The 22,438-nt window shown below is 52.4% G+C and overlaps 2 protein-coding genes across 4 annotated transcripts; one reads left to right on the top strand and one right to left on the bottom strand.

Annotated features, from left to right (window-relative positions):
* Positions 1-278: 278 nt before the first annotated feature.
* CLTB (clathrin light chain B) lies at positions 279-6,507 on the bottom strand. 2 transcript variants are annotated; one of them, XM_064671883.1, is made up of 6 exons: positions 6,237-6,506; positions 4,664-4,710; positions 3,362-3,479; positions 2,986-3,097; positions 2,532-2,585; positions 279-2,061 (listed from the first exon to the last, which is right to left on the bottom strand). In XM_064671883.1, the coding sequence occupies exons 1-6, from the start codon at positions 6,418-6,420 to the stop codon at positions 1,890-1,892; spliced, it is 687 nt and encodes a 228-aa protein (XP_064527953.1). In that variant the 5' UTR covers positions 6,421-6,506; the 3' UTR covers positions 279-1,889. The 2 variants fall into 2 exon arrangements, with proteins under 2 accessions (XP_064527953.1, XP_064527954.1); XM_064671884.1 differs by lacking the exon at positions 2,532-2,585 and having other exon boundaries at positions 6,237-6,507.
* Positions 6,508-6,683: 176 nt separating this feature from the next.
* FAF2 (Fas associated factor family member 2) lies at positions 6,684-21,769 on the top strand. Of its 2 annotated transcripts, none has more exons than XM_064671880.1 (11): positions 6,684-7,324; positions 13,272-13,340; positions 13,687-13,821; positions 14,506-14,582; positions 15,728-15,866; positions 17,155-17,240; positions 17,321-17,412; positions 18,820-18,997; positions 19,895-20,066; positions 20,257-20,400; positions 20,930-21,769. In XM_064671880.1, the coding sequence occupies exons 1-11, from the start codon at positions 7,262-7,264 to the stop codon at positions 21,110-21,112; spliced, it is 1,338 nt and encodes a 445-aa protein (XP_064527950.1). In that variant the 5' UTR covers positions 6,684-7,261; the 3' UTR covers positions 21,113-21,769. The 2 variants fall into 2 exon arrangements, with proteins under 2 accessions (XP_064527950.1, XP_064527952.1); XM_064671882.1 differs by lacking the exon at positions 6,684-7,324 and adding an exon at positions 7,540-7,656.
* The last annotated feature ends 669 nt before the right edge of the window (positions 21,770-22,438 follow it).

Raw genomic sequence — 22,438 nt, 5'->3', positions numbered from 1 at the left:
CAGTGTAGGGAAGCTGCCTTGGAGCTGTGGTGATGCAAACAGGGCATGAGAGATGAAACTCCCTGTGAAAACAAGTTGGGAACTCATGATTCCAAAACAGGGCCTGGCTGAGTTCTCTGGGATGTGCTGCTGCTTCAGCATTCCCCTCCCCTCACTCCCGTTTTTTCCTGTAGGATACGTTGCTCTTCCAGCCCCATCCTTCCTGCAGGAGACCTCATGGCTGTGGGTTCTCCTGAATGCAGCATGTGTGTCCCTAACACACAGATGACAGTGCCCCATAGGATTGGAGATGTCGGTTTATTGTAACAGATAATTTGGACAGTCACAGAAACCAAAGCCGAGGGGATGTAGAACAGCTGTGGGCACGGCTCCCCGGGAGCTGCCCCGGCCTCACATGGAGCACACGGCAGCTGGGGGACCCAGGGGCCTGGCTGCCTGCGGGGCCTGGAGGAACAGAGCATGGGATGGGGGGCACGCTGTCCCCCCAGAAGCAGCCAGAGGTGCTTCCCACTGCTCTGCAGGGAAAGGCAGAGGCAGGCAGCCAAGTCCCAAGGTGTCCTGCAGCACAGCAGAGGTGCCTACGCATGCTGGAGGACAGGGGGACCAGGCAGGAGTGATCAGCTCTATGGGCAGAGGGGCACAATCCCAACACACAACACCAAGTTGCACCCATTTCCCTTCCCAGCCCACTGCTAAGCCTGTGCCCCAGAGCCACAGGTGCCTGACCATCCCCCTGATGGCTGCAGCAGCAGCACAGGTGACATTCCTGTCTCTGGAGCCACAACTTCAGGGCAGGACTGCTCTGCACACTTGATTTCCAGCTGAGCAGGGCTCTGCAGTGAGGCTCAAGTGTTTTGTGGCCTCTGCTCCATGTTCCCCCAGCTGCTGCAAGCCCTTTCCAAGCTCCCAGATGCAGGGCACAAGCTCAAGGCTGTCCCTCTCCTGCTACTCAGGAGTTGTGCAGGTTCCCAGGGCTGGTGCCAGCCCTGCCAAGCAGAGGAGAGAAAGCCAGTGTTCAGGCGGGGAGTGGGACTGAGGCATCTCCCCACGATGCCTTAGAAGGGCAAAGCCAGGGGGCAGAGCAGCTGCAGACAGATGTGCAGGTTGTTCTCAGAGACAGGACAAGCCCCAGCACCAGAACTCTGGCCAACCCTCCATCCTGGGTTAGGAAGCTGGGAGAGCTTGACCTGCCCCACAGCAGCTGGACCTTCCTACCTCCTTCCCTGCAACCACACAGCCTCCATCTCCCCTTCTAGTAGCAGAGGAAGGAGCAGAGCAAAGCCAAGGGCTCTCAAAGCCTGGCATCCCACATTCCCAACTGCTGGTGGTCATGAGAGAGGGACAGAAAACTTCCTGCACACTCACCCCCTGGCCCTTCTCCAGCGCCCTGCAGCACTGTACTGCCAGGACTGCAGGACAGATGGGACACTGACGCTGGAACCCCATCAGCTTTTTGGGGTGCACAACCAGGCTGGACCCCACTGGGATCCCTGCCTCAGGGATAGGACCGAGGCCTGAACACAGGGCTGCCAGGACAGTCACAGGCAGTTTTATTCCCAGCACAGGGAACACAGGGTGGGATATTCCCTGCTCACTCAGCCAGGCTCCTGCAGACCCTGGGCCGGGGCTTCCTCCTTAACTCAGCTCTGCCACCCAGTGCCGCTTCCCAGGGAAATGCCACAGTGATTTATAAATAAGTGTAAAAAGAGACCGATGCACCTTTTAAGCAAAGGAAAACCATGGGGAGAGTTACAACCAGTGACTCGAGCACAGCCGAGGTGCAGACCAGGGAGCAGGCAGTGGGAGGCCTGTCCTGGGCTGGCCCCTGGAGCCACCCGACTCGGTGATCCCGGCTGTGCCCGCAGTGCTCCCGGCTGTGCCAGGCACAGCTAGCGGGACAGGGGTGTCTGTTTCAGGGAGATGAGCACCGAGCGCATCCGCGAGACATCCTTGCTCTGCTTGCTGCTCTTGGGGTTGAAATCACACAGCTGGGCCACCTTCTCCCACTCAGAGCCCGGGGTCTCCTCCTTGGACTCCTTCAGGAATGCTTCCTCCGATGCCCTGCAGAGACGTTGAGGGTTGTCACTGGCAGAACCCTTTTCAAGGAGGTTCTCCCCTTGTGTCCCTGCTTCCTATCCCCTGCTCCAGACAATGAGCTCAGTGTCCTCTAGGAGCCAGAGACACGCGATGTTCAAGGCTGCTGTTGGCTGCACTCACCCAAGACATCATTCATCCAGGGGTGCTGGGATATCCATGTGCTCCCAAGACTTCTCCATCCCCCAACACCCCCAAAAAGGCTTAAGAGCCCACAGCTTTGCCTCTTCAACCAGCTCCCACAGGGGCATTTCCAGGAGCTCCACTTGCCTCCTAAGACTCTACCATTGAGACGCTCAGCTGCATCATTCTCCCTCTGGGACCTCATCAGAGCCCAGGACCTCCCAGCACCCCCCTCCCCTTGGCTGGTCAGCCAGTGCTGGGGCAGGGACCCCCAGAGCTTGTGGGGCAGGATACGGTGTGTAAGAGGCACATACACGTAGCCAATGACATCGGCGTCCGGCTGCTGGTAAAAGGCTTTGTCAGCGATCCTACCCCAGGCACAGAGAGAGAGAGAGCGGAGCGGAGCGACAGGCAGGCAGAGGGTTAGAAAGAGAGAACAGAGGGGGTTAGTCCTCCCAAAGAGTGTGACCCACACATCGCAGCACCAGGAGAACCTGGAGCCCAACCCTGCCCCCCTGCGAGACCCATGCATGGGCAGGAGGCACTGAGATCCCAGGGTGATCCCAGTGTGGTCCCAGCCAGGGTGGCTCTGCATAGCCACTGGAGCCACTCCAAGCCCTGGGGCCTCTCCCTTTACTTGGCAAAGCTCCATCCCTGCAGGGCTGGGCCCCACTGTCGGGAAAAAGGCCCCCAGACTGCCCAGGAAGGCAGACCTGGCTGAACAGTAGCTCCCATCACAGTCTAATGGCCATGCTGGCCCCAACATACCTGTTGTTTGCCCGGTTCTTCTCCATCTGCTCATTCTGACGGAGGTTCCACTCCTCCAGGTCCTTCTTGGCCTTCTCACGCCATTCCTGCTCAGTCACCTTCGATGCTGCATCTAAGGCCAGAGTGAGACAGAGCCCATCAGCCAGGCTGGCACCCACTGGGTGTGCTGGGCAGCCCCTCAGCAGGCAGGGCAGCTGCAGCCACCCAGACCTGTCCCCACTGTACTGGCCAAAAGGCCCCACTGCTCCAAGGACAGCAGATCTTTGGCAGGGGCTCAAGACACCTCTCTGGGATGCAGCAGGTGAGGGACTCAAGGGCCCAACTGCCACATCATGAGGCGCCACAAGCACGGCCACACACGGCCTTGGGTCCTCACCCAGCTCCTCCAGGCGCTTCTTCTGCTCCTCCCTCCACTTGCGGATGCTCTCCGGTTCCTGGGTCAGCCGGTCAGCCTTGGCTATGGCTGCGTAGGCATCCGTGGGGCCATTGGACTCCTGCAGGACATGAGCACCTTGCCATCAGCACCAGCTCTTCCCACAGCCCAGCCCAGCCACCTCCAACAGCTGGCAGGGATCAGGACTCCACACTCCCAGCACTGACAAGCCAAGATCGGAGGTAGGAAGGGTGATGGCCTGGGACATCTGGGACAGGGTCCCCAAAGCACTGCTCAGGCTGCTGTTCCAGCTCCCAGCCTCAAGCCGTGTCACCCAAAAATACTTCCCAGCGTTCCCTGCCTTGCCTTGCCGCTCACTGCCATCACAGCTGTTGCAACCTCTGGGCAGCCCCACAGCACAGGACAGCCACTGGCCTTGGGACACACTCCCAGGGATTCCCTGTCTCTCAGCAGGGCCAAGGCAGCCCCAGGACTGAGCTGCTTCCCTCGCTCCTGTGCCAAGCTGCCTGCACGGCCCCACCAGGCCTTGGAGGCGCTGGCTCAGCACCTCCCATAACACCTTCCTGGCCAGGATGCCCAGTCATGCTGACACCAAGCTCAGCAATGGGATTACGTCTTTCTCCAAGATCCTCAATCTAATTAAGTCTGTCCCATTACTGATGTGATTATCAACCTGTAAGCCAGGCACGGGCTGTGCAGACGCCCCACTGCTGGGCAGCAAGTGAGGTGAAGGACTTGTCAGATGCTGGCAAAATCTCCTGTAGCCAGCAGAGCTGGGCTTCGGGCTCCCAGAGGGAGCTGAGACACAGGTGGGCTCCCCCCCAACACCTCTGGCCATGGGGCAAGTGGTTTTCATGGGAGATGCTGCCAAGACAGCAAAGCATGTGTTCCGTGGCAGCCCTGCCCTGGCTCTGGCCTCTGCCAAGAGATGCTCCTGCCTGCCCCAGATATCTCCAGAAGCTACCCAGGCTGAAGAGAGGGGCCTTCCATGGAGAATGGAGGATTTGTCACCTGCTCTTAGGGCCCAGGCACTCCTTCATGGCACAGGCCACCTGCAAACAGATGTGGGGCAGGTCATGGCAGGTGGGACACATCTTCTCTTCAAAGAGAATGGAGCAGCCAGGACTCCCCCAGGAGACCCAGACCCTTCCAGGAACACCGTAGCTGTTCTGCAGCTGGATAGCAAATTCCAGTCAAAACTGGGGGCAGAGCAGCAGAGTGCTGGCCCCACACCCACTCAATTTCCCTTAGCAGCCTTGGGCCAGGGAAGGGCTGAGCTCTCACCTGAAACACATCTCCGTTGACAGTGGCTCCTCCATTCTGGAAACCAGCTGGAGAAAAAGGAAGAGAGAAAGAATAACACAACTATGGCAGGTGCAGGTGATCTCGGTAGGGCTGGCATTCAGGAAAACTGAAGCAAATCAGTTCCTGGGAATTTGTCTGTACCATTTCCAGCCCAGCACACCCATCTACAACACTCCAACGGTGCCCTGTCCTTGGTGGGATCCAGCAAGCACCTCCCACTCTCCCACACAAGCCTCTCCAGGCATTGATGTCTTTATGGTGTTTTCACTGGTGTTTTATCTTATCTGAAGATTAGGGAAACTTCCAGGCATGGACACAGGCTGCTGCTCTGACTGAAGAAACACGTGACCAACTCCCACCTGCAGAGGCTGCTGATGGACACAGAAGCTGCTGGCTGAGTGCTGAGACAACTCTCCAGGGACAGGGCCCATGGAAATACTCCATGTGCTCCCCCAGGAGAGGAGGGCATGGATGCAGGCCAAGGTCCTTGAGAGGCCATCTGGGATGACCTGCAAGGTCAGGGCTGGGAATGAGGCACCACTGACAGCTCCAGAGAACCAAACACTAGCATCGGAATGCCAGCCCCAGGCAGTGGGCTTTGCTGCTGGGAGAAGAGGCTTTGAAGGAGTCACACTCCAGGCCCTAAGCTCTCCCCAGTGACCAGCACAGGCCTTCTCCTGGCCAGACAGCTGCAGGCACAGCCACAGTGCAGCTCTGCCCCATGGTGCTCACCCCCACGACTACACCCAGCTCCAGCCTGTCTGACTGCATTTATCACTGTGGCTGTCAACGTCTCTCCAGGCCCAGATCTGCCTCCACGGCCCTGCGTGCACAGCAGTAAAACCACTGCTCCACAGCCAGCACAAGGAGACCTTGTGGGGCTGAAATAGGGGAAGAAGTCAGAGCATCCCTATGCCCGTGCCGAGAGCAGACCACTGACCCCTGCACACTGGAGGCAAGAGATCAGGATTAGCACATTCTACCTGCAGGGCCTGCGACCACGATGTTCCCAATGGGAATTTCTTTCATTTTACACTCCAAAGGGCTCTCCGTCTGCGGGGACAGTGACAAGGCTGTCACTGCTCCTCAGTTCCGCCTGGATGCCTCCTACATTGCCATAGCTGGGGGCATTGAGACATGGACATGGGAGTCCATCCAGCCCGGGGAACCCAGCCTGGGCACATGGGAGAAAAATCGCCCCACGGCCAGCACATCCCAGCTCAGCATTCACGCCATATCCCGATGTTCTGAAGCCCTTTGGGCCCAAGCACAGGCGCAGACAGCCCTTACTGCTGCCGGCTGCCAGCCAGACCCACCCGGACACCCCATCCCCTACCCGTGAGGTGCAGCACGGACCCCATCACCCACCGTGGGGGGTGCTGTGCGTCCCACGGGGAACTTCAGCCCCGCGGGCGCGCGGCCCGGAGGACCCTTCCCCACTCTCGGGGCAGGAGGGGGCACAGCCTCCCGTTACCCACGGGAATGGCAGTCCCCCGTGCCCGCCGGGGCCGCAGCCGGGCGGTCCCCGCGGCCGTGTCCGCCCGGCGCTCACCCTGTTCCGGTGGGGCCGTCTGCCCGCCCGGGGCGGCGGCCGCCTCGCCGTCGGTCGGCCCGAAGCCCTCGTCGTTCTCGATACCCGCGATCTCGCTCTCCTGCTGGGCCAGAAAGGCGGCGGCCGGGTCCTCCTCAGCGCCGGCGCCCTCGGACGAGGAAAAGAAGCCGAAGTCGTCGGCCATGTCCGGCCCGCCCGCGCCGCTCCCGCTCCGGCTGCGCGGCTCCTCTGGGCTGGGCCCGACTGTGCCCGGGCGGAGCCGCCGCTGTCACTGCAGCGGCGGGCGGGGCGGCCGCGCTGACATCAGCGCCGGGGCGGCCCCGCGGTCGCGTCCCGCCTCCCCGCCACCTGCAGCTGGCACGGCGGGCCGGGGCTGCCCGGCTGCTCCGCCCGGGACTCGGCGGGCCGCGGTTCTGCCGCGCCGGCTCCGCACCCGGGGGCTCGTGGCTGCGGGTGGGAGCGGGGGACCCTCAAGGGCCCCTCCATCTTGGCGGCCACCGCCATCTTGGGCGCAGGGCACGGGGAGTGCTGGGCAGGACCCTCCCGCCGGGACCAGAGGTACCGGGCAGAGCCCACCTGGTGTCCGGCAGCCCCCGCAGTGACGGGAACACAACCAGCTCCCGAAAGTCTCCGGCTCATACCCCCCACCCTCTCGGGCTCAGAGCCCTCTCCCACAGCCACTGGCAGACCCTCCCCATCCCCAGCCAGCTCCGGGAACACCCGAGCAGCGCTCGGCACACTTCGGAACTCTTCGTGCGCCCGCCGGGAACACCCGAGCACCGCTCGGCACACTTCGGAACTCTTCGTGCGCCCGCCGGGAACACCCGAGCGCGGTCAACCCCGCCGATGGGATTCGGGCGTTTCCGGACGAGCCCTAGAGGCGTTCGGGTGTCTCCGGAACGTGGCCGAGCGGCTCCGGCCGATAAACAGCCATTGGCCGCGCGGCGCCGCGCCGGGGCGGAAGTGCGGGCGGGCGGCGTCACTTCCGGAGAGTGACGGAGCGGCGGGTCAGAGGCGGCGGCAAAATGGCGGCGCCTGAGGAGCGGGAGCTGACGGCGGAACAGACCGAGAAGCTGCTGCAGTTCCAGGTGCCGCGTCCGGGGGGGCCCGCGCCGGCCGGCGGGAGCGCAGGAGGCGGTGCATGGGCACGGAACGGGCTGGGCTGGGCGCGCCCCGCCGGCGCTGGGGGGTATGGGGCGCACAGAGCCGGGTAGGCCCGTCCTGGAGCCGCCCCGTCGGTGCGGGGGTGTCGGACCGGGCCTGAGGGGAGGTAGAGAGGAGAGACACCTGTGGTCCCGGTGCTGGCGGGAACGAGTGAGACTCCCGTGCCCCGAGTGCTTCATCGGGAGCGTTCTGTCATCGCCACCCGGGCAGGCGGGAAGTGGCTACTGAATAAACCCCCCACGGGAAGAACTCCTCGGTAAGTCCCGACCGGTTTAATTAGTATGAAAAATTCCCTTGTCGCAGCGGGAGAGCGTTTTCTGTCACCTCGGGAGGGTTGTCCAGCGCGTTTCTGTGAATGTGGTTACTTAGAACGTCGTTCCTGCTCCTCACGGTTTGATAACGCCACTGGAGACTGTAATGATCTGATCTGTATCTGCTGCACAACACGGGCTGAGTCGCTTAACCTCTGGTGTGCCGAGGCCTCGGGGCCGTGCAGCAGCTGGGTGATCATAAAACCAATCTGCAGATGTGGTTTATTGGGGAGAAAACAGCTCTGGGCAGCTGAAATACTTGGGTTTGCTCAGTGAGGAGTAATTAAACGTGCTGAGCAATGAAAATTACCTTCAGGTGTCCTGTGTTTGTTTCTGAGCTGTAGGACATCACATGGTGTCTCTTGGATTGCAGGATTCTCTTCAGAGACAGGGTTTACTTTTAGGAGTGTTTTATTTGATTTTGTTGCTTTGTATTTGTTATTTTTTTTAAGGCCTTGCTTTGGATTTTTGGTGTGATGTAACTGTGGATTTATAGGGCTTAAAGGGCCTCCAGAGGCATCCGGCCCTGCCTTCCCCAGGTGAGATGGTGCAGCTCTTCATCATTCCAGACAGGGACATGCCAGGCCTTTGCCTCTGAGTCAGGGGAATTCACAACCCCCTGAGTTAATTAGTGAATTAATACACTGAGGTGTTTTCCCATGACTGGACCTGTGAGGGAACTTGTTTTACATATATCGCCTCCAAATCTTTACTGCAGATTGGGCAGTCAAATTAAATACAGGCCAGGGGAGTGGAGCAGTGTTAACCATTGCTGTCCCAGTGCTGCCTGGTGGGGAGGTGAGGTTTGTGCAGCACTTACAGATACGCAAAAGGTCCCATTCCCAGCTTCCATTCTCTTGCTGTGAGCTATCCCAGTACTTTTGAATGCACTGAGTCTGGACAGATAGGACCAGCTGCTCTCACAAGTGCCCCTGTTGCTATTTTCAAACCCCTGTGGGCAGCTGTGAAACTGAAGAATCCTGTTTCCCAATGCTACCTGGTGTTGCCATGGACTGGGGGGGAGGAGAAGGAGGCAGAAGGAAGGATTCATGCTTTAGTCCAGCTGCCTGTCCAGTCCTGGTTTGAGGTAGAGGGAAATACTCCTCAGGCTGTAAAGGGGAGACATTTTTCAGTTAGGAGACAGCTGCTGTCCTGAGCCTGATGTGAAAGCTGTGGTCCAGAAGGCTTGGATACCAGGATCCTTGTTCTTCTGTCCTGGGGGGTGTGTGGGATCAGCTTTCACCAGGGCTCTGCTATTCACAGACTGCTGGTGATTCCTTATTCTCTGATACTTCACACCTGGCTGAAAGGGACTCAGGTGTGTGGTCCTGCTTGTTCCTTTAGAATTAAATCAGTCCACCTGGAAGAGGGTTTTTTTTCTTGGAGTCTGTTAAAGAGCATTTAGTGTTAGGAGAGGATGGAAAAATCTCACTAAAATAATTTGTACATTGCTACAGAACATTGCTGCAGTCAGCTGGGAAACCCTTCAGGGATCCCTGCTGTCTTTTCAGGGAACACTTCACTGTTTTCAAAGATAACTTTACACTTTGTTGTGATGTACCATCATAAGTAATTTATACAATATTCTGTGGTGGCAGAGCATTGTACTTCCATAGAAGGTTATGTGCCAGTGCAGTGTGACTAAAGCAGGAGAGCAGACTGGGAAAGAAGGGAGGATAACAGAGATGAGGTAAGGAATAGCAGAAGGCCCTCAGTTAAATGGAGAGTCAGAGGGAAGCATGGAGCAAGAGCTGCCATTCACCCAGCAAACAGCTGTGGGGGTGAAGATGCTGTTGCCCTAAAGTGTTTACCCTACTTCTGCTGGAAATGGCTCCTTCTCAGGCAGAGGTGAGTCCCAGCTGTCCTGTCATGGCCTGAGCCTTTGGGCACAGTCCTGTGTTAGTGCGTGCTCTGCATTAATTCCGTTGATGTGTGTGATGGGTTCTGTAGTGCTCTGCAAACGGCTTGGCTGGCAGAATGCTGAAACCAGCAGCTTCCTTCTTGTGAGCAGGGCTGGAATAGGGCAGTTGTCTGCACCCTGCTGGGGCAGGTTAGTGAAAAAAAAAAAACAGTAGGGAGAGAGAACTGGGATAAACGTGAAATGAAAGCAACAAAGCCTCTTGCAGGCTTTCAGTCTCCCATTTGCTGCTGGAGCATTGGATAATAATGTAAAGGAATAAAAGCATCTAAATTTTTCATCTGTCAGGACTTTGCTGTCTTGACATCGGTAGAGAGAAGTTTGATGTGAGCAGTTTAAGAAAGCTGTGGAGATACAGTTCATTTGGGAGATGGAAGAAACAGCGGAGCAGCTTTTGTAGGATCTGATTATTGATCTGTGCCCATTACACTTGGGCTGATGTCTGATGTTATAATATGCTAATGTGAAGTAATGGAGTGTTATTTGCAAAGGAAAGAGTTGGCACTCAAGATACTATCTCTGACTTCAGCTGGCAAAAACAGAATGCTCAGGGCTGGGTATGACTGATTTAGGGGAAAGAGGAAACATGAAACTCCAGCATCTTTTCTGCTCAGTGTATCGATCAAAACCCTCATAGAGACATTTGCTGTAAAATACGAGAAACTCTTGGTTAAGGCTTTTTTTCCAGTTTGAAGTCAGGTGTTCTTTACCCTTGGAAACATAATTCTCTGGAATTTGGCAGTGGGTTGGGAAGTAAGAGCAGTGCCAGTTAGTCCCGTGGATTTGCATCTCGTGCTGTGTTTCAACATCAGAGTGTATCTGCAGAGGCAACAGTTTCGTAAGTCCAGTTTACAACCTTTGTCCACTCCAGGCTATTCCTTCTGCTTCTGGAACATGGAATTGTACTTTCCACTACTTGAGTATTGAGAAGATTCTGGGCAGTCTCAAAGGTGAGAGATGGAAATGGTTCTCTCCAGCAGCTGCTTCGCTCTGCTTTGAGTGGTATTTGAGAAGGCACTATTGAACTGTCCTGGCATTCGTGGAACTTAATATTTTGTTTTCTAAATAATAGCCACTGTCTTGAGCTTGGATCTACATTTATTTGAAGGTTTGAGGGTGCTGGTTTAACAGGACTCGTTTTAACTACTGGAGACTTTATCTTTTTATTACTTACTGTCTGTATTATGTATGTGCTCTTTGAGGCAGCTGAGAGACCCCAATGAGGAGGAGACCAGCAGCAAGGTTTGAAGATATTGTTTGTTCTCTCAGCCCTGATGATACTGAGAACATGCTCTTTTGACATGTGCATAGCTCAGTTTGCAGCTGAACAAGGTTCACCAGAAACGCTGTTAAGTGGTGCAGTGGAAATGATATGTTTCAAGTTTCTGATCTGTTTCCATAACTGAGGTGAAGCAATGCCTTGGAAGGTCCTGGGACAGCAGCAGGAATGTCTTTGGGGTGATAATGACCAGTATCGGTGTTTGCCAGCAAGAGTTGTCTGAGCTGACAGTTGAACTGTCCTGCTGCTCCTTACGTGGGGTGCGGGTTGTTCTGAACCGTGCTGTGTCCTGTAGAGCCTGTCAGAGTAACAATCAACAGGATGCTGGGTTTTTAAAAGCTGTCTTTTGCACAGGCAATTTTTTCCTGCAGTGTTTAATTGTGCAGCTTCATTGATCAGATGAGCAGTGGGAGTGCTCAGGATGCGAGTGCACTGTGTGCTCAGGGTGGTTTTGTCACTTCTGCTTTATGCTGAGAGCAACTGAATTAAGATGCTAAGGAAAAAAAGGGTAAATTCATCTCCCTGGAGAACTCATGTTCTCAGACTGAGATCTGACCAGCAGCTGCCTGGTGAGGGATGATGGTTGGGAAGGGTGAGGTTGACTGGTTGTTATGTCTCTGTGGAGCTCAGGAGGTCTTGCAAATGCTGCAGTGATTCAGTGCTGGTTAAATGCTTGTTGATAGTTCTGCTGCTTTCTGACCTAAAACTGCTGAAGTGTTTTGCATAATTTAAAAAGGAGGGATTGCTCAGTCATGTTATTAGTGCTGAGAGATAATCCCTGCGTTTAGAAACAAAGGTGTGAATGAGCTTCTGAATCTTGTCAACTTTGCAACCACCAGCAGAATTTCCAGGGTGTTGAGGAATGGCAATCAGAAGGTTTTTCAAGGCTTTGGAATACACACGTTGTGGCTCCATTGTAAATCAATTAATTGAGTAAATTGCAGGTGCCTAAAAAGGCAATTAAGCGCCTTCTGTAGGAAGGTTAGAAAAATAAATAAAATCAGAAGAAAAAAAGAATAAAGTCACCATACAAACCCTAAATTTTACTCTGAAGCACATCTTTAAAGCGAGGTAGCTAAACTAAAACACTAAATCCTGAAGCTGAGTTATAATTAAAGGTATTCTGGCAGCAACAACTGAGTTCACTGAGCTTCATTTCTTCTATGAAATCCAATTCTCTAGTGTTCCTTTGCAAGGCTTGCTGCAGACTTACTTTTTAATAAATATTTATACACCAGTGGGCAGTGACTTTGAAGTGCTTTTTTCTGAGCTACTGCAGTCACAGTTAGCAATGCTTTAAACAGTCTGGTTGGTTCTGTGCAGTAGAATGAAACAATGATTTTTGCCCAGGAGATTGGGGAGAAGATGGTGCTCTATGGAGACTTAGTGACAAAGAAACCAAGAAATGCTCAAAAGTTTGAACTGAGCCAGAGATTGAATAAGGCATTTGTTCACTGTGTTACTTGGGTGGAAATAACATGCGAATGGGGGCAGGGAAGGGAATAGATATGCAATCCTTCTCCAGTAAAAAAGCCAATTCTGTGCATTTTTAAATGGTCAGCCTGTCAGCAGTGCCTCAGGGGCTTCTAAAGGAAGCAAGGAAAATGTCTGTTCAGACACAGCAAGTGCTGTGGGGAGAGATGTATTTCTGTGGCACAGTGACAGGGATGTTCACGTCAGCAAAGGTTTGTCTCCATTCAGGAGGTGTTGATGGTGGCTTCCTGTAACAACAGACACAATTATTTGATCTCTCGTGAAGAAATTCCAATTGATACAGAGTTAAAATTGCCCAGTGGCTTTGAAGTTTGCCAGGTATTTGGACTGTATTTTCTGTTTCGGGGCCTGTCTGTGTTGGACTGGGTTTGGATTTTTTACTGCAGATTCCCCTGTGATGCTGGAAACACCGCCTTCACTGGTGCTTGGCTCATTTTGATTTTGGTCTCTGTTTATACTGGCAGTGAGTGAAGTCATAGTTATCTTGGGTTTTCAGAAATGCTTTGTCTGTATTTTGAGTTTGAGGTGGTTTGAGGGCATTGGCCCAACACATCCTTCCAGAGAGGAACCTGTGGGCATTATTGCGTTAAACTCTTGGCTGTGCTGAGTGCAGTTGTAGTAACATACCTTGGGCACACTGGGAATTGGCTGATGCTGGAAGAGGGCAAAGGCCTGTTTAAGGCCTCCTGTGTGTTTGCAGATTTGGGTTGGCTCAGGTTGCTCTGCTCTTAAACTCAGAGCAGAGCACTTAAAAAATGAGCATTGTGGTAATGTGTTGTGGTAACTCCTGGCTCTGCTCATGTATTGCAAAGAACAGTAAAAATACAACACTTCCCTGGCACTCAACTGCTTTTACTCTCCTTCTTTAGGACTTGACTGGCATAGAGTCCATGGACCAATGTCGCCACACGCTGGAGCAGCACAACTGGAACATAGAGGTACCACTGAAAATAAGATTTGTAGCAGTTTCCAAGTACCTGGGTTAAATGGAGCCCTCTGTGGGGAGGGGGAGCCCTACCAGTAAGAGGAGTCTGTCCACCCCTGAGTTTACTCAAGTAGCTCTTTAGAGCAGCATCTCCACTTGTCTGGAGAGGTTTCAGCCAAACACTGGCTGCCGTGGAGAAGACTTTCCATATGGAAAAGAGCACTGGTGGTTGCTGTTTGTCATGAATTGTGCTTATCCGGTGCTCCGGGGCTCTGGACAAGGAATACCCACTGCTAGTGTCCAAAGTATAGAAAAGATAAAATGTCTGAAACCTCCCTTTGCTCTTTCTCCTGTCAAAGGCAGCTGTGCAAGACCGACTGAATGAGCAAGAGGGTGTCCCAAGTGTCTTTAATCCTCCTCCATCGCGGCCGTTGCAGGTCAATACAGCCGACCACAGGATCTACAGCTACGTTGTCTCAAGGCCACAGCCAAGGGCAAGTTATCTTACAGTGGATTTTGTCCTGCTTCTTGGGTGACTCTTCATGAGCAGCAGAACTTGCAAGCAGGGAAAGGAGTTGTTTTCTTTGCATGCTGTTACCTCCTTTCTAAGTGTTTTATCTTCTGAAAACAAAATATAGAGCCTCTGTTGCTGCTGCAGAGACTTTCTCTGTGACAGTTCACACTTGAGTGTGAGGACCTTTTTTTGTGTCATAGACAGTTTGCTGTGGTGTAGTAAAGCCTTTTGATCAGTTCAATTGCAACAAAGGACTGTCCCCTCCATCTGGCAGTGATAATGTTTTTCTAATTAGAGCTCCCCTTAAATGTGTATTAATTAGAATACAGCACCAATTACTTGCATTAATGTTTCACAAATGAATTTGCATGAGCACCTGTAAGACTCGGTGCTGTTAATCTTTTTGAATAGTTAAGAAAATCAGCACAGAGCAAAAGCATTAGTCAGTGAGGCCAGTTTTCAGATGTGTCACATTGAATTCTGAGTGAACCACGTTAGTCACATTTGATTTGACATGTCTGAAGCCATGAACTGTTGCTGAGCTGTTTTTTATCATGGTTGGAACACTGATACCTCACATGATGCTTGGTGCTGGTGGGCACTTTGCTGTAGCAGGGCTGTTCCAGGTGTGGAGACTGTTCTAATTCTTTATTTGTCATTGCAGGGCCTGTTAGGATGGGGTTACTACTTCATAATGCTTCCATTCCGATTTACCTATTACACATTACTTGATATATTTAGGTAAGTACTTGCTTGTGCTAACTCACATTGACTGCATGAAGGCACATGGTAGCTCAGATCCAGCTGTACCTCTGTCACTGGGATCTTTAAGTCCCATGGCAGATTTTCCATTTGATTGCTCAACTGGCATTATCTCTAGCCTTCTAAAGTTCCTACGTGGTTTAGTAACAAATAAATCTTATTGCAGAGAAAAAGAGCACCTTGCAGCTCTGTAAATGAAGTATTTAATTGGAATTCTAACTCCATGCAGCTTTGCAGTCTGAGTGCCACACAAAGGGATTGCAAAACAGTGTCCAGCTGGCTGATTTTCTTGTACAAACACCAGAATCGTGTCCCGTTGGGCTGGGCTGCAGGTTAACCTGCCCTAATCCATGGGTGTTAGTTGGCAAAACCTAAACTGTAAACGCCTCTGCCTTTTCCCCTTTGGTGTCTGTCTCCTCTTCTCCCCTTACCACCCCACAGGGCTAATTCATCTCACCTCCTTACACTGATAAAGGGAAAAGGGAATCGTAAAGGTGGTAAATAGCCAGCAGTCCTGCTGTCTGCACTGCTTTGGCAGTTTCCCCTGTTGTATTAACTTCCTTTTCCTGTTACACTGAACTTTGGAAAGGTCTTTATCTTCTGCGCATCAGTAGAACTGAACAACACCGATATCTGCCTTTCAGTGAAGTTTTTTTCAGCCTCAGAGGAATGACAGTTTCATTGTACTGGTAGTGTAATGTTCTCTTTCTGCAGCTCTTTGCACCCCAGAATTGTTAGTTCTGCATTAGCAGAAATGCAGTTTTCAAAGTTATCTGGACAAAACCATGTGGCTTTTAAGAGCCCATCTTTGACTAAATTCCTTGAACCGCCTACTGTTGGTGTGGCTTATGTCTGATGCTTCAGAGGAAGTTGAAACTGTTTAATCACATAGAATTTCGATCCTTGCTGATGCCTGGCATGAGATATGTGACTGGGGGGTGTTTCTGTAGCAGTGGTATCAGTTTGGAGCAGGTGACAGTTTAGACTGAGATTACAAAAGTTCAGGCATCTCAGCTGTGACTTTTTTCCTCTTTATGAATCCCAGTGACTGTCTGTGGAAAAGAAAACCTGTTCTTCAGAAAGTCAGTGAGTTGAATTTGCAGTGTCCTTTGCTTCCTTCCTAGGTTTGCTCTGCGTTTTATACGCCCTGATCCTCGTAGTCGGGTCACTGACCCAGTGGGTGACATTATTTCGTTTATTCATATGTTTGAGGAAAAATATGGGAGGATACACCCTGTCTTCTACCAGGGAACTTACAGCCAGGTCAGTGTCACGTGTTGGTGCATAGATCCTGGGGAGGTGGAAGAATGGGGATTTTGCCAGATGGTATCAGGGCCTTCATGGCAAAATTGCTTTTCATCTAAAGCCCAGCATTTGTCCCCAAACTCTCTTAATAGGGTAATGGAGAGATAGTGAACAAGTGTCTTGGAAAACCAGTGTCTGCCAGGCTTGATGATTTGCCAAGCCTGCCAAGTTGGAAAGCAAAGCTGCTCTGGCTGTTCCTCGACCGTCTGTGTGACTCTGTAGCCGACGGCTCTTCTTTGTAATCCTGCCTTTGTTTTTATAAACTGGTGTGCTGTGCCAGAGTCTGTCCTTCTGTTCACCAAATTGGGATTGACTGCCTGGGCTTGTATCATAATGCAGCTTCAGAACAATGCAGGGCCTCAAAATTGAGAGGGAGCCCTCAAGAAATTCTGAGAGATGAGTGTTCCATATATCAAATCTGGGGGTGCTCCCTGTAGAAGAGGGATGTCTCCATGGACACTGCCTCTTCCACGGCTTCTCTCAGCCTGGCCAAGGGAAGGGCCTTCTGCAGTGCGTCCCAGCAGACAGTTGGATCAGCACTGCTTCCCAAGTGCCAGGGAAGAATGTGGAGTTTGTGTCTGCTCCGTGCTGCACAGAGGTGGAGCTCATCGCCTCTGCAGCTCTTCCAAGCTCCTCCATCTTGCCTGGAATCCAAACTTAAATAACCCTGGAATGATTAGGCTACCAAAACTCAGTACCAGTAAAACAGGGAGCTTACTGTACACTTATCCTGTGGTCTTGTTGAGAAATGCTCTTGGGTGGGTGGAATCCAGAGACTGTAGATGCAAAAAGGGACGTATTTTTCCGTAGGGTTTTTTGGGGGGCCTGCAGCATTGTTGCATTACCTTTTTAGTAGAGTTTTCATTTGGTGTGATATGAAACTTGTGTCCTGTACAGGCTCAAGTGGAAAGCTCAGCCTTGGTTGCTGTGAGTCTGAGCGGTGAAGGAGGGTTCTTCACTGCCAGCTGAGTCTGGCAAGGCAGCTGGGGTGTCCATCCCTTTGGTTGCCTACCTGGTTTCACTCTGAGTTCAGTGTTCTCCAAAGCCACATCCTGAGAGGATGTGAGAAAGCACCACTTTCAAACGAGAGTTTATTCAGAACATCTGACAGGTTCACCCTCCACTGCTGCTTTGTTAAAACCACACTAGTGGCAGTGTAATGGCTTGGGTCACACAAGCCTTGTGGGTGCTGCTTTCCCCTTGCCCAGAGACCCTGTAACCTCACTTCCTGTCCTCTTATGCCAAGGCACTGAACGATGCCAAGCGGGAGCTGCGCTTCCTGTTGGTTTATCTTCATGGAGATGACCACCAAGACACAGATGAGTTTTGCCGGTAGGTAGGAGAGTTTTCCGAATAGTTGTCTTTGTACTTTAAGTGCAGCTTCACTCACACAGTCTCTTCTCATCCCCCAGCAATACACTGTGTGCACCTGAGGTCATCACCCTTATCAACACTAGAATGCTCTTCTGGGCTTGCTCAACCAATAAACCAGAAGGATACAGAGGTAAGTGTGTCCCTCGTGGGCTTTACATGTTTCCTCTTGTCTCTGGAACAAGCCGAGTTCCCTTTGACAAATTTACATGTGTGAAAGACACTGTTGGATTCTGTGCAAGGAGGCAAGAGATTTTGGGATTGCATGGGGAAATACATATTGGTTTCTGTGGGATATCTCAGAGGGCCTGTTTGGCCACCAGGGCCACCAAATACATTGTGATCTTCACCTCTGTTCCATGTGTTTCTGGCAGTCTTAGTTGTGTGCTCCTTGCTGTGGGCATTCAAGCTGCTTTCAGTGCCTTGTCAATGGGAGTTGATGGGTGTGTGCTGGGGATAAAATGAGTGCAGAAACAAATATCCAACTAGCTGTGTCCTTAGCACTGGCTCCTATGATGCCTGAGGCCAGGACAAACTTGTTAGGTATATTCTTTCTCTTTCTGAGACAGTCATCTTCATGTCCAGTCTCTGTGTCTCCTCCAAAGTCCACAGTGAGGTCCTTTCAGTCTTTCTAGAGCTGTTGGTGCCTGGCCTAACAGCATTTTGGTAAGGTTTTGCTGTAATTGGAGTCTTTTCCCAAAGTTCTCTTCTTGCTTCCTGTGTCCCTTCCACCCTTCCTGTTTCATGGCAGGGGGTCCAGGAGTTCTGGACTAAATCTGGGTCACTCTTGGCTCCACAGTTCAGCTCCCAGCTACTGGCACCTGGAGAGAATGGCTCTGTGTGGAGACAAGTCTTTGACTTGCTGCTGTTGTGTTGCTGCAGTGCTTTGGAGTCACAGTCTGGAAGGCAGAGCTGGAAGGGATTGTGGGGTGCCCTGATTTCCTTTGGTAAATGATGGCTTTCCATTGGTAATGATGGCTCAAGTTACATGTGCTTTAAGGAAGGGATCAGCAGGGCATACATGAGCAATAACTTAAAGCCCTCAATCTGCTCCATTCCCTCTTTCAGACAGAGCCTGGCTCCAACAAAACCAACCTAAGTTTGTTCAGAAATGTCTAGAATGGACATTGCCATCTTCCCCACGACAGTATCTTCCGAAGTCCAGCCATCCCTAATCACCTTAGCAAGTGTTTCCCTGTGTCTGACCTGTGTTTCTCGTCCTGCCATTTAAATCCAAGGCTTTGTCCCATTCTGAATGGACATTCAGAGCCATTTACTTCCTTCCTGCTTGAGTAAAAGTGCCTTTTTGGTTACTTGAAAGCTTGTTTTTTCCCCTCAGTCCCTGTGTTCCAAGGCACTTCCTCCCTTTGCTAACTGATAGGGTTTAGTTTGACAAAACAGAGCCTGAGGCCTTTTCTGCCTTGGAGGAGAGAGTGTCTGTGGAAGCTGCTTTCCTTGGCCCGTGGTGATGGGAAGAGTTTGTGCTGTACCCCTTGCTGACCCTTCTGGAGAGGGCAGTGATGTTTGTGGCTGTTCCCAGTGTCCCAGGCCCTGCGGGAGAACACGTACCCATTCCTGGCCGTGATCATGCTGAAGGATCGCAGGATGACTGTGGTTGGGCGGCTGGAAGGTCTCATCCAGGCTGATGACCTCATCAACCAGCTGATGTTCATCATGGATGCCAACCAGACGTACCTGGTGTCTGAACGCCTGGAAAGGTAGGATGGGACCTGAGCTCTAATCATGCAGACCTTGTTGAGGCAGGCTCTGCCCTGTCCCCTTCCTCCTGCCAGACACCATGTGTAGGCACATTGATCAGCGTCTCCTGATCTGTAACACGGCCCCTGGCTTTCCTCTTCCCAGTGGGATCATCAGTCCATAAATTCAGGCCATCCTATAGCCAGGGAGATGGATGTGTTGTGTACACAGTCCTACCACTGAAAGGTGGGTGTGAGTGCTCTGTTCTCTGCAATTGGAGCACATCTTTGCTGTGCTGGAGCTTTGCAGGGAGAGCTTGGACAGTAGCCAGTAGGATCCAAATGGGAGCAAAGGCATTGCAGGCAGGAGAGCTGGTGTCTGCAGCTGGTTGGTGAGTGTGTGCTGCTGCCTGGACTGTCTGTAATGAGCTCAGGCTGCTTTTCTAGGGGCCTCACAAGCCCCTCATGACTCTTAGGGATGTGCAGACTGCATCCAAAGTAGGATCCCACCTTCCGTCTGCTCCTCCTCTGCCCCACGGTCTCAGTGGGAACCTGGTAACACGTTCTGGTTCCTGAAATGTGCAAGGAATTACCTGAAGGAGATAAAACTCGGGAGAGTCTCAAGTATGAGGCAGAAATCCTGGGCACTGCTTTTATACTGTCTGTCAGCTCTGTTGAGCCACAGTGGCTGAGAAGCATTTTGAGTTCAGTTCCACCCACCCTGGGGAAGCAGTTTGTGTGTGAGGGACCATGAGGACCCAACTCTGCCTTTTGGGAGCTCATGGTACTCCAAGTCATTACTTGCTGTGTGCTCCTATGAGTTTGAGGCTGTCCCTGCACCCTCGGGTCTACCCTCAGCCAACCAAGCCCTCACTTTAGGGCCCATTAGCCCTGACCCCTTCCCACTCACGTTTGCAGGGAAGAGAGGAACCAAACCCAAGTCCTGAGGCAGCAGCAGGACGAGGCATATCTGGCATCTTTACGTGCGGACCAGGAAAAGGAGCGCAAGAAGAAGGAGGAGCGGGAGAGGAAGAAGAAGAAAGAGGAGGAAGTGCAGCAGCAAAAACTAGCAGAGGAGAGGCGGCGACAGGTGAGAGCAGAGGGGCTGCTGGCGAGGCTGCTGTGCCCTGCGGGAGGAATTGCTTGTCACATCGGAGCTGCTGGCCTTGCGTGGGGCTCGAATGTCCTTTGAGTCTCCTGGAGCAGCTCTGCTGCAGGGGATGGGCATAAAGGTCAGTTCAGTGCACGGCCATTGCTCCTGCTCCCTCCTTGCTTTGCAGACGCTGCAGGAGGAGAAGGAGCGGAAGTCGGAATGCCTTCCTCCCGAGCCGCATCCCGATGACCCGGAGAGCGTCAAGATCATTTTCAAGCTGCCTAACGATTCCAGAGTGGAGCGGCGATTCCACTTCACACAGTCACTGACGGTGAGCTTGGGGCAGAGCTGATGGGCATTCCAGAGGGAGGGGGTCTAGAGACTTCCATGTGGCTCAACAAAGCTTTGGTTCCCTTGCACTGTGACAAATGGTGACCTTTGCTGAGAGCCTTAGCAGGCACAGCTGCTCCTGGGTAAGGAGGAGTGTCATGGGGCCTAGTCCCACCAGCCTGGGAGAGATGAAAAAATGGAAGAAATTTTTTTCCTTCTCCCTGAAAGCTGAGACTTCTAGTGGAAGGTGTCCCTGTTTATGGTGGTGAGGTAGGACTAGATGATCTTGAAGGTCCCTTCCAACACATAACATTCTATTATTCCATTGCTCCTTATTAAATAATGGTGTAGGAAAAGTCAGAAACAGTATCTGCACTCCAGTTTCAAATGTGCCAAGGAAATGGCTGTCTCACATCTACAATGCAGTGATGGTGCAAATTTGGTAACATTCCCCTGTGAGATGCCAGGGATTCCATGTGGCTGTGTCACTGCTCCACTAGCTGCCAATTATTTCTGTGCTTCTTTCCCAGGTGATCCACGACTTCCTGTTCTCCTTGAAAGAAAGCCCTGAGAAGTTCCAGATTGAGGCCAACTTCCCTCGCCGTGTCCTGCCCTGCCTCCCTACAGAGGAGTGGCCCAACCCCCCCACGCTGCAGGAGGCCGGACTCAGCCACACGGAAGTCCTCTTTGTGCAGGACCTTACGGACGATTGACACTTCTTTTGGTTTTGTTTTTGATTTTTTTGGGTTTTGTTTTGTTTTGTTTTTGGGGGGTTTTGTTTTTGGGTTTTTTTTTTCCAGAAGACACAAAATGGAAAGAGAAATTCATATTATTATTATAATACGATATTTTTTTTAAAAGACTGCGTACAAACGAGGGATCAGAGACCACATGGCCCGTGCCAGCTGTGCTGCGTGTGTGCGCTGGCGAGAGGACGCGTGCGCACGGCCATCCCCTGCACCGGGGGGGCAGAGAGGGGGAAGCTGGTGTTGCCCCTCCACCTTCCCTGGGGAGGAACAGGAATGGCAGCTCTTGGTAATTACTGCTTTTATTGATGACAATAATAATAAAACCCCGACAACCTGACATCGCGTGAGGATTTGATACTCTGCTGCTCCTGAGAGACACACGACCGAGCACCGGAATGTGCTGGGAGTGGGGTGGGGGGAAAGGGCTGGACAGAACCTCTTCAGCTTCCCTCTCTGTATAAATACTGTTCTTTAATATTTCTCTTGCTTTGTAATGACCAAAGGAGAATGGGGTTGACTATAGTATTAACTTTTTGATAAAGAGCTGGTTCGATTCTTACCCGTGTGGGGTCTTGCCCAGGGTTCTTAGCCTGCGTAGTGTAATAAACTCTGCCTCTAGCATGTCTGTGCCCATGCTTTCTGCCTGTGCCCTGGGGAGGGGGGTGAGCTGCTCTGGGCATTGTGGCTCATGGAACTGTGGGTGCACTCAGCTTCTGGCCTTGAACTGGTGGTTTTGTGCCAGTGGGAGGTGCTGTGTGAGACAAGTGTGCCCAGTGTGGGGCATGGCAGGGCTGAGGTGCTCCTCTCCTGCCTCCTGGGGCATCGGCTCAGGGCTGAGGCTGGGAGGGAGAGAGCTGGCCCTGAATTTTAAGGCCTGGGTCTACTCTCCAGGAGCAAGTGGGAGGGGGTGAAAGATCTGAGGGTGGATGTAGGGCTCTGTTCCCTGCCAGAGGCTTGGTCATGGCTGTGGAGCAGTGCCATCAGCTCCTGCCCACAGGGGGGGAGTGGTAGGAATTTGTTCCTTCCCTACCCACCTGTTCTGGACAGGTAGCCAAGCTCACTTAGAATCACCGAATGGTTTTGAGTTGGATCTCAAAGATCAGCCCATTCCAACCCTCTACCCTGGGCAGGGACACCTTCCAGTAGACCAGGTTGTTCCAAAGCCCTGTCCAACTTGGCCTTGAACACTTTGAGGGATGGGGCAGCCACAACTCTCACCCTCACAGGGAAGAATTTTTTCCTTCTTTCTAAACCTACTCTTTTTCAGTTTGACCCCATTCCCACTACCAC

The sequence above is a fragment of the Pseudopipra pipra genome, chromosome 15, assembly GCF_036250125.1.
Source record: "Pseudopipra pipra isolate bDixPip1 chromosome 15, bDixPip1.hap1, whole genome shotgun sequence".
Lineage (NCBI taxonomy): Eukaryota > Metazoa > Chordata > Aves > Passeriformes > Pipridae > Pseudopipra > Pseudopipra pipra.
Note: the sequence above shows the minus strand (reverse complement) of the source record. Positions and strands in the feature narration are given on the sequence as shown.